Source organism: Sceloporus occidentalis, unplaced genomic scaffold (assembly GCF_023333645.1).
Source record: "Sceloporus occidentalis isolate IW3139 unplaced genomic scaffold, rSceOcc1.0.p SCAF_12, whole genome shotgun sequence".
In the NCBI taxonomy this organism is placed as follows: Eukaryota; Metazoa; Chordata; class Lepidosauria; order Squamata; family Phrynosomatidae; genus Sceloporus; species Sceloporus occidentalis.
Window position 1 is genome coordinate 4536791 of NW_028316992.1, and position 11566 is coordinate 4548356.

The window sequence follows — 11566 nt, forward strand, 5'->3', positions numbered from 1 at the left end:
CCTTCACAGGCACATTTGGGGAGAACATTGTTTTAGACATCTGGAAGCCACATTGGATCCTATTTCAGGAGAAAGGCAGGGTATAAATCCAATCAATCAATTTAATGTAACTCTAATTTCCACCGAACAAGAGCAAGAAATGTTCAGACTCTAGAACCTGCTGAACTGGATCTCCAAACAACTTTAGTTAGCCTTGCCAATGTTGAAAAATCATGAGAGTTGCAGTCCCAACAACTGAAGGGTCACATATCTTCCCTCCAATCCATGCCACAGAATATCCTTATACATGGGTAGCCTTATCCATGAATAATGTTTGCTAGTTCCATGGAGTGGCAATGGTAATGTTGCATCTAAATATTTTTGGATTGTAGCTGCTAGTTATCCCTGCCACGGGCTATAGCTGCTAGGAGTTGCAGTTCCAACAATTTTCACCTGTCACACAGCAGAAATGACTAAGCATTCCTGTCTGCTTTTGCAATAAAAAGTATCTAAAAACAAGACAGTGCTTTCTGAACAGCTAACAGACCACCTTTCTTACCTCTTTCTAAGGGGAGGTAACAAAACATGACTATCTCTGGTACCCAGTCTTAACATACGTTGAGTAAAAAAATCTACTGTATATATTCGACTACAAGTCAAGAAATTTATGCCCCAAAATGGGACTCCAAAATCATGTGTCAAGTAATATATAAGTTAATACTGCTTATAAAGTTCCTAAAAGAAGCATCCACCCTTTCCTTGTAGCCAGGGATCTTAAAAAAGCTCCCTGTTTGATTCCCCATGCAATCTCCTGTGTATGTGTGACACCCCCCCAGCCTTTCCTTGGAGCCGGTGAGACAAGGGAAATGGAGGAGAGAGAGGGAAAGTGAGGGAGTTTGCTTCCCTGTTTGAATCCCCGCATGCTCTCCAATGTGTGTATCCGTGTTATCTCTCACTCTTCCTTCATAGTTAGAGCTAACAAACAGCTGCTGAGATGAGTTTGCTTCCCTGTTTGAATCCCGACATGCTCTTCTGTCTCTCTGTGTGCCTTATCCCTCAGCCTTCCTTCATAGCCAGAGCTAAAAAACCAGCCAGCGAGGTAAGGGAGAAAGAGTATGCCAAAACTTGTGCCCCATTTTGCAAGCCATGAGCCTTGGAAATCCTGAGGGAGAAGGGAAAAGAGAGAGAGAGAGAGAGAGAGAGAGAGAGAGAGAGAGAGGTTTGTACCCAGTTTTGCAAACCATGAGCTTTGGAAATCCTGAGGGTGAAGGGAAGGGGAGAGTGCGTGCATGCCGCGGTTTGTTCCCCATTTTCCATTTCTCCCTTGGGAGCAGTCTAGAGAAGGAGATGTAGGGACCGAAGTAATGCTTTGTTTCCCCCTTTAGATTTTGTAACATGCCCCAGTGTTTGACCCTCGACTTATCCATGACTCATATCAAAATCCATGATTTTGGACCTAAAAACTGCTCTCAACTTATACATGAGGTCGACTTATACACGAGTATATACGGTAATGATCCCAAGCCAATTGCATCACAGAGAGCATCTAGACTATAGAAATAATGCATTTTGACATCACTTTACCTTCCATAACTCCATCCTACAGAATCCTGGGGTTTGCAGTTCTGTGAGGCACCAGCACTCTTTGGCAGAGAAAGCTAAAGACCTTGTAAAATTACAAATCCCAGGAATTCATAGGATGGAGCTCCATCACTGAAAGTGGTGTCAAATTGCAAAGTGTAGATACACTCTAAGCAATCTTTCTGGAATGATCTGACTCAGATACTACAACAGGGAAAAGCTAGAAGAGTCATAGGGTGAAACCTGGATAAAAATGTTATGCCATGTTCTCAAACATCTGCTATGCAGTGTGTACCTTACGCCTTTACTATTTCTTTCTGTTGGTTATGCTGACGTGGGCTGCTGGAGAGCCACATGTTCTCCACTGATAATTCAAAAAATTGCTCTTTCTTTGACATTTTTCTACCACATGCACTGGTGCAGATTCAAAATTAACCACTCTTCAGCTTTAAATAAGAACACACAGTGATGACACCCACATACAAATTTAATATCTACTTTATTATTTAGGATATAGCTTTATTTAAGGAGAACAAAAATGAGGCACACTTATGCCTTCAAAGCCAAAACCAAACACAGTGAAACATTAACAACTCTGCATGGCAGAGGCTCTATAATTAGAATCTGTAACTGGTGTAATCCAGGACTACTTTACATACATTCTGATGGGTGTGTGCATGTGCAGCTGTCTGTATATGACATTCATGCCCGTGCTATTAAGCAAGCACATTAATGGAAGCTGATGGCAATCCTGCCACTTGGGAAGACTTAGGTCAGGGACCTAGAAACCACACAAGCTGATATACCTGAATCTGATATATACTTATGGCACTTACTTCCATAGAAACATGCTCAGGAGCCCATGTTCACTACAGTATTTAACAGCATTGAATTGCCACAACCTACAGCCCACATATTCCAGTGCAACTATTCTAGAGTTAATGCATTAGCCTTAGGTGCATCACGGATGGCAGTTTGTGCATTATTACATATGTGTCACTGACATTCTGTGATTAAGTGCATTTAGGCCAAGAGTCTAGTTTTCAGTTTAATGTGATACCACCCCACCACCCCAATACATATTTTATTAACATTACAGCATTCAACATTACTCTGAAAGCCCATGGCATCAGTATTCTACTCTTACATACATTCTACTCTTACATACATTAAGAGTAAATTCTGCAGATTTCAGTATACACAACAGTGCATAGCATGAACAGCTTCAAATCAAACAGGTACATGCATGCCATGTCATGGCTCAGTCTGGAAAAAAACAATGCTACTATTTCACATGTATAAATATGGCAATAAAGGGAAGTCCTTAACCAAACAGGCCCGCAGTCTGATGAAATTAATGGGATTCCTGCTGTACATTTGTGAATGTGTGTGTATGTGCAAGCATGTCTGTGCCATGAGGAAACAGTATCAGCTAAGGCAAGCAACACTGAATATTTAGTCCATTGTTAAATACACTTTAAATCTCACTAAAACGTGTAGGATTTAAAAATGCTTAATTGTGTCCTGGATTCTAGTCCTAGAGATGTCTACAAAATGAGTGTTAAAAATGTTGTTACGGCAGCATAGGCTAGATTTCCTGCACTGTATTCTGGCTGGCATTCTGCACTGAAACAGAAATATATACAGGATGGGCTGAAGCAAGTCACAAGAAGTTTCTCTCTTTTATATTCTTGGCATCCTTTTTAGAATAAAAAATAAATAAAGCTGCCATATATTCCAAATACAGCACCATGCACACCTAATTCAGATACTAAGTACTGAACTCTCAACACACACTTCAGAAAGCAACTTTGTTGTCAGCAGAACTATTTGCCTCTTGAACCTGAAATATACTAAAACTGTTTTAACGCCAATTATTTTCTTGGAATATTTTGTCATCCAGGGAAAAAATAATAATTTAAATAAAAAACCCAACATATCCAGATCCTGCTTGAATCTCAATAAGAGACAGAATCAGGTGAACTTCCTCCGTCTCAATAAAGAAGAACAAATGCAGGAAACTGAAATTTCAAACACATATAATTACGCTACTTTCACACAGTGCTTCTCTTGGCCTTTTATTTTAGCAGCCCCACCATCACTTCACTGATATCCCACAGTTTCCTTGCAACCAGATCATCCATGGCCTTAGGCAATAGCTGTTCTTCCTTGCAATCTCCAAAATATTTCCCAGATACACCCTCTACTTCAGGAGAAGATGCCAAATAAATAGAAGTCTGGGCTCCTTCCAGTGGAGATTTGAAAAAAGCCCAGGACACCAAATTAAAGAGAGGCCTAGCCAGTAAAGGAATATGTACATATCTGCCCAGATTTGTTCTGACAACACCAGGATGGAGCACATTGACCACAACCCCCGTGCCCTCTAAACGCCGGGCTAACTCCCTGGTGAACAGGATGTTAGCTAGTTTGCTTCGACTGTAGGCAAAGCTTTTGTTGTAACTTAGCTCGCTGTTCAAGTCGTCAAAGTTGATCTCTCCGTATTTGTAAAGCTTTGAGGAAACCACTATAATCCTGCTGGGTGCGGAGCTTTTCAGAAGTCCAAGGAGGAGGTTTGTGAGCAAGAAGTGACCTAGGTGGTTGACGCCAAACTGCATCTCAAAACCATCCTCGGTCTTCATGTAGGGACACTGGAATATCCCAGCGTTGTTGATCAGGACATCCAGTCTAGGCTCTTCCTTGACAACAGGAAAAGAAATAGAGCAAATTAGCTATACAGACATAACAATACTGAAATCATTCACCTATTTTGGTAAATGAGAAATCAATGAGTCAACAGAAGAAGCAAAAGATTAAGCCAGTGGTCATGAAGCTTCCACAATCTTGGCCATGCATGATTTTCCATCTCCTACCTCCTGCTCTGCTTCTATGATGGGCCCCATAAACAAGTGTGAGGTTTCTAAGAGAGTTTCAGATGTTGCCACTAGAGCACAGATGGGCAACTTGCGGTCTTCTGGATGTTGCTGGATAGCAACTCCCATTAGTCAGCATACACACTGGCAAAGTATGATGGAAACTGTAGCCTAACAACATCCAGAGAACTTTCCCTGATTTAGGGAATGTTTTGCATCATGGTGCACCCCCCAAAACAAAACACGGTAATATCTACTGTGCTCTGTGCATGTGTTCTGCACAGGCTCCAATCAAAGACTGCACACATAATGCTCCCACAGAAACAGGACCACCTGCTTCCAAATATGTTCCTACATTAGCAATGAATAGCTTCACGAGATCCAAGGGGATATAATCAAGGGTGGCACCTGCCCTGACACAGCCAATGTTTCTTTTAAAAAATATGGGTAGGCTATTGGGGAGGGGAACTGCCCACCCCACCCTAGAGGCTGCACTTTGACATTTCTGTCCTATAGGGTTGGGAGAACCAGTATGCTGCAGGAAGGTGGAATAAAAATGTATGAAGCAAAAAATAATTAATCAAAAGCAGCAAAGTCCCAGGCTAACACACACACACACACACACACACACACACGTATTCTTTATTACAAATGTATTACTAGGTTACAAAATCTGTTGCATCCTTTCACACAGTGCAATACAGACAAAATCTATAGGTCTCATATGGTGCAAACCAGTCACATTTTGCTCTATGACAATGCAAATAGTTCTTTGGCAAGATGCAACATGGTATTGTCAGATGCTCTTATCTAAAAGACACTGCTGTACTCAGCACTACTAATATTACTACTAGTCTTTTGATACAGCATACTATCAAAATCTCACCATATTTTCTTCATGTTTACACACACGCTTCTCTCATTTTTGAATAATAATTCTAATGTAAAATTAATTTCTTTTCCCCCTCAGTGGGTAGGCATGTTAGTCTGGTGTAACAAAAAACAACAGTCTTGTAGCACCTTAACCACCAACATATTTTATTTGGCATTAACTTTTGTGGGATTGCATCTGATGAAGTGGACTCCAGCCCACAACAGGATGTGCCAAACAAAATGTGTTAGTGTTTAAAGTCTCAGGGGATTCATTGTTATTGTTAACTGTCGGACCCTTCTTCTTAAGGTATGAGTACACTGTGTATTTCACACAACAAGCTGGTATCAGATATAAAAGAGGCTAGCCAAACCAGAATGATCACTACTCTTAACCTCTTGCTCTTACCTTTGGATCAACAGAATCAAGTTTTAACTGCCCTAATTTTATAGCAGAAAGGCGGTGCCCGTGTTAATAGCATGTTTAGCACACAAATATATTATTTAGAGGTAGTGCACTTGCTGGCCCACATTTCACACAGCCATCTCCATCTTCTGCATTCACAACAGGCAAAAATCACATTTAACACTGTTCAGTTTGTGGGCAGATAGTGGTGTTAAAGTGTGACAGTTACAGAATGTGTTATATTGCAGGAATGTACAGGCCTACAAATGAAAACTGTGAAGCATAAATGCCTCAAATGGTCTTTTGAAATATATGTCAAATTAAACTTTGTCAAAAAGGTTCAGAAGGTAAAAAGCTCCAGGACGCTGGTCCCTTTGCTAACAATGGAGGGGCATAAGAAAATGGTTGTTCTTTTGGCAACAGCTGGAAGGATTAATGCTGTGGTACAAAAACATAGGGAATCCCTGGCAGACTTAGCTTACAAACAGGCCTGTGCACAATGCAATTCACGTGCCTATGTTTATTTACATATGAGCTGCAAGCTAATTTCCACAAACAGAAGATTATTAGCTGGAGGAACAATCTAATGTTTACAACAGTCCCTAGTTATTAAAATATTTATAGCATGTAATAAAGAGCCATAGTGGTGTTGTGGCTTGCGTGACGAACTAGGATCCGGGAGAACAGAGTGCAAATCCTTGCTTGGCCACAGAAACCCACTGGGTGACCTTGGGCAAGTCACACGCTCTCAGCTTCAGAAGGCAAATGAAAAAAATATCTGAATAAATCGTGCCAAGAAACCCCCTTGATAAGTTCACCTTAGGGTCACCGTAAGTCAGAAACAACTTGAAGGCACACAACAACAACCATGTATGATATCATGGCAGCATACAGTACAAGTAAAATCACTTCATAGTAGTTTAGAACAATTGATGATTGAAAACAATAACAAAACTGAACAAGCTAAGGTATATTTTAAAATGACATAAATGTAAATACTGTATATACTCGACTATAAGTCAACCTCATGTATAAGTCGAGGGTAGGTTTTGGGGCCAAAATTATGGGTTTTGATATAACCCATGTATAAGTCGAGGGTAAAACTTAGGGGCATATAGCAAAGGATCTAAAGGATGAAGCAAAGCAAAACAGTGTCAAAACAATTCCAGCAGACATAACTGTTTGTGGTCATACTAAAGGCTGGATGGATGAGAGAATGGGGGGGGGGGGGGGTCAGTGCTTCCAGGACAGATTATGCTCGTGCTTTTCACCAGGGAATGGTTCCTTTTTAAAATAAGAGTTAAAGTACAGTACTTACATTGACCCATGGATAAGTTGACTCAGGTTTTTGGGGTCAATTTTTTGACTAAAATTTCTAGACTTATACATGAGTATATACAGTAGATTATTTAGAAACTTTTTTTTGGAGATGCTTACTCAAGTCAAGATGGCACTTATGTTTTACAGTGTGTTACAATAGCATGTTTATTCCAGGCAGCAGCTCTCATGAGATTTACCAACACCCACTACTGCCTGATGCTTAAAAAGAAGAAGAACAACAACAACGGAAAAAACGTAACTACAGATGCTATGGACTAGATTTTCTGTCTAAGCAAAGAATGTGCTCCATCATCGCCCTATGGTCCTTTCCTTGTGCTGGGGCAGTGCTAATGGTAAAGAGCTGTTAAAGTGGAGGAGATCTATCCCCTCCACTGTTTTTCACTGAGGTCTGAATATAGCAGAAGAACTCAGCTCATTGAACCCTAAAACTAATAAACCATAAAACTCACTGGCTGGCTGTGTGTCTCCTTCTTCAGTCTCAATTCAAGCCCCAGTACAGGACTGTTGTGAGGAAAAATAACCCCAAAATAACCATTGGGTTCAGTGGAGAGAAAGTGGAATAAATTAAGTAGTTTTGTTGCAAATACCCCATTCAGTGTTTACTCAGGAATCAGTCTCCCTGTGGTAAATGAAGTTTACTCCCAAGTCTGTATATGCCTTGGATGGACAGCTGTTCAGGTTGAGTATCACTTATCTGGAATCCCAAAATTCAAAATGTTCCAAAATTGTCCACATGAGTGGCTGAGGAGGGGACACCTTTGCTTTCTAACAGTTCCATATACACAAGTTTAGACTTGGGTCCCATTTCCAACATATCTCATTATGTATATGCAAATATTCCAACATCCAAAAAGCTCTGAAATCCAAAACACTTCCTGAACATTTTCGATAAGGAAGGCTCAGCATGTATTTACAACCCAAATTCATGTGACACACACAAGTGGGATTTTGTGTATCATATGGCCATAATCCTGAACCTAACTTCTATTTCAAATTTCAAAGAGACAGTTCTGTTAGTTCTGTATAAAAGGAAGAAAGGGAGATGGAAGGAATCCTGTGACATGCTTAAGACTAACTTATTTATGAATTTGTTAAAAACAGGTCACTAGTCTTAATAGTGCCACAAGATTCCCTCTTTTCAGCTCTTCCTCCAACTTCTTTGTATTGCTCTAGTAAAAAAAATAACGTAACGTAATGTACTCGACACATCAGAAAGCAAAAGTATCACTGTCTCAGCCATCCATGTGGACAATGTTGGAATATTCTGGATAAAGGAGACCCGACCTGTACTTTTCAGCAGGTGCTGCTTGTCACCAGTTGTTGTGTAGCCTTCAAGTCATTTCAGATTTATGGCAACCCTAAGGCGAAGCTATCATGGGGTTTTCTTGCCAAGGTCTGTTCAGAGGAGGTTTGCCATTGCCTTTCTGCGAGGCTGAGAGAGTGTGACTTGCCCAAAGGTCACACAGTGGGAGGAGGGGTCACCAGCACCTGCAGAAACTCTGTTTTCTGCACAACAACTCTGCCCAGTTTCATAGCCTTCACAAACCTAGAAGGGCTCTCCTTCCTTCCCTTTGCTTTTAGACTGCAAGCTGCTTTGAGCCCCAATTTTGGGGGAAACCTGGGCACAAATGTAAAATATAAGAATTATTTATACACGCACATATGCACACACACACACACACACACACACACGTATGTTAATTATTATTATTATTATTTATTAATTATTATTATAATATAAGTGTTTTAAAGCTCTTACTGAGTCATATTCTCCATTTTCCTTGAATTACCATAATGATGGTTATTGGGTCATGCCCTACATTTTCCTTGAATAACAACAACAACAACAACAACAACTTGTAGCACATGATTGAATAATCATTATTATTATAATTCAAAGAAAATGGAGAACATGACTCAGTAAGAGCTTTAAAAAAACACACACACACACTTATATACAAACACACACACGTGTGTGTGTGTGTTTATATGTTCATTCATGTATAGTGATATATTATTCAGGAAAATGGAGCCCATGGTCCAATAAGAGCTTTAAAAAAGGCACAAACACGAACATATGTATGTATATATGTGTGTGTATATATATATATACGTAATTCAAGGGAAATGGCGACCACGACCCAAGAAGAACTTTAAAACACACACACACACATATGTATGTATATATGTATATGTCTGTGTGTGTGTGTGTGTGTATATATATATACACACACACACACACAAACACAATTGTTATTATTTAAGGAAAATGGCGACCACGACCCAAGAAGAACTTTAAAACACACACACACACATATGTATGTATATATGTATATGTCTCTGTGTGTGTGTGTGTATATATATATATACACACACACACACACAAACACAATTGTTATTATTTAAGGAAAATGGAGACCATGACCCAATAAGACCTTTAAAATATTTATACACACAAAGACATATATGTGTGTGTGTGTGTGTGTGTGTATATATATATATATATATATATATATAATTAAATAATAATAATTCAAGGCCAATGTAGGGCATGACCCAAGAAGAGTTTTAAAACAGTGAATATAAGCTATAACCCCCTCTTCTTCTCAGCCAGGATCTAAATGGGGAATGGGGGGGCGCCATTTTGTCTTTCCCTCTTGGAGGGAGTGAGTGAGTGACAGTCAGTCAGTCAGGGGAAAGGGGGCGTGGCCTGTACCTGGAGGACCTTGTGGCAGAAGCTTCGGACGGAGCGGAGGGAGGCCAGGTCGAGCTCGCGCACCAGCAGCTCCCCGCGGCACTCCCCCCCTCGGGCCCCCCGCGCGCGCACCCCGAGCTCCGCGCGCAGCTCCCTGGCCGCCTCCTCCGCGCGCTCCTGGTCCCGGCACGCCATTATGACCCTCGCATGTTGCCGTAGCAGCTCGGCCGCCGTGGCCCTCCCCAGGCCGCTGTTGGCGCCCGTGATGATCACAGTCTTGCCTTCCATCGTGGGGGCCCCGGCGGAGGTGCAGGAGGAGGAGGAGGAGGAGGCGCACCGCTTCGCCTTCCCCGCCGACCGCAGCAACAAGCGCCGGGCGATGAGGAGCAGCCCTCCTCCCAGAGCGGCCGCCAGGACGACCGCGGCGGTGGCGGCGGCCATCGCCCCAAAGCGGACCCGGAGTAGACACGCCCCCTTCCCGGCTGGGAAAAGGGACAACCGGAAGTCCCTCTGCAGGGTTGCCTGCTGATTGGCCGGCGCGCTTTCGCAAGGCATTGTGGGCGTTGTAGTTTAATAGATAACAAACGCAATAAGCAATACACTCACCCCTCCATATTTGCGGCTTTTACGATTGACGGATTGGATTAATACGTTATCTCTATGAATCTCTAGGTTCTCCAGTGCAACTCTATGGTCAACTTTAACCAAAAGTCGCACTGAAGGACCTAGAGATTCCTAGAGAGGACACTCCACTAGGCCTTTGTATCTCCTCCAGTGCAACTCTATGGTCAATGTCTGTCGGACGTTGACCAGTTGCGCTGGAGGACCTAGAGATTCCTAGAGAGGACATTCCACTAGACATATGTAGCTCTTTTAGCACAACTCTATGGTCAATGTCTGTCAGATGTTGATCACAGAGTTGAGCTGGAGGACCTAGAGATTCCTAGAGAGGACACTCCACTAGGCATTTGTAGCTCCTCCAGCGCAGCTCTATGGTCAGTGTCTGTCGGACATTGACCATACAGTTTCACTGGAGGACTTAGAGATCCCTAGAGATCTCAGGTAAAAACATGGTGTTTTTGTTACTTGCGGTTTTTCCGTATTCAAGGGGGGGGGGGTCTTCTGCCCCTAACCCCAGAGAACATGGCGGGACAAATATACATTTATTTCGACCAACCATCAACATGCTTTTTCATTAGGCTTGTTGTTGCCAGTGTGGCGTAGTGGTTCACGCATTGGGCTACGACTCTGGAGATCAGGGTTCGATTCCTGGCTCGGCCATGGAAACCCATTGGGTGCCCTTTGGGCAAGTCACACTCTCTCAGCCTCCTCAGGGTTTGCAAAGGCAAACCTGAACACATCTTGCCAAGAAAGCACCATGATACTTTCTCCACAAACGACTTGAAAGCACCCAACAACAACAACACACGCAAGAACTTCTCTTCTTTGTAATTCATGGAAAGATTCTTGGTAATAGCATAATTGCTAAGGTCCATTCAATAGCTATCAACTTCCTGTGTGCTTTCAAAGGATTTCACTTGCAGTCCTAAACACAGTAGCGGTGTCTCTCCCAACAGTGTCACCTCCACTACAAGTCCCATCATCCTTAGCCAAAAAGAGCCATCCTGGTTGGAGGCAGCAAGAGTTGTAGTGTAACAGTTTTTGGTGTACACCAAGTGAAGAAGGCTCCATTTAAATGCCATCTTGAATATCGGAGGCACTTACTCTTTATACCAGGATTGTAAAGCATATAGCAGAGAGGCTAAATCCCACATGGACTGTACATGTGATAGCAATGTTTGGAGTGCCTTAAGCTATTTATAA

General features: G+C 42.0%; 1 protein-coding gene across 1 annotated transcript; it reads right to left on the reverse strand.

Moving 5' to 3' along the window:
• Positions 1-2040: 2040 nt before the first annotated feature.
• On the reverse strand, positions 2041-10212 carry RDH14 (retinol dehydrogenase 14). Its single transcript, XM_089478058.1, has 2 exons — positions 9764-10212; positions 2041-4256 (listed from the first exon to the last, which is right to left on the reverse strand). Exons 1-2 carry the CDS (start codon positions 10181-10183, stop codon positions 3639-3641), a joined length of 1038 nt encoding a protein of 345 aa, XP_089334184.1. The 5' UTR covers positions 10184-10212; the 3' UTR covers positions 2041-3638.
• Between the last annotated feature and the right edge of the window lie 1354 nt (positions 10213-11566).

Excerpts from the sequence above, each read along its gene's own strand:
- RDH14 (XM_089478058.1), bottom strand. The coding sequence starts at position 10,183 with ATGGCCGCCGCCACCGCCGCGGTCGTCCTGGCGGCCGCTCTGGGAGGA. Across the intron at positions 4,257-9,763 it reads TCTGCCACAAGGTCCTCCAG|GAAGAGCCTAGACTGGATGT; the intron begins GTACAGGCCACG and ends CCTGTTGTCAAG.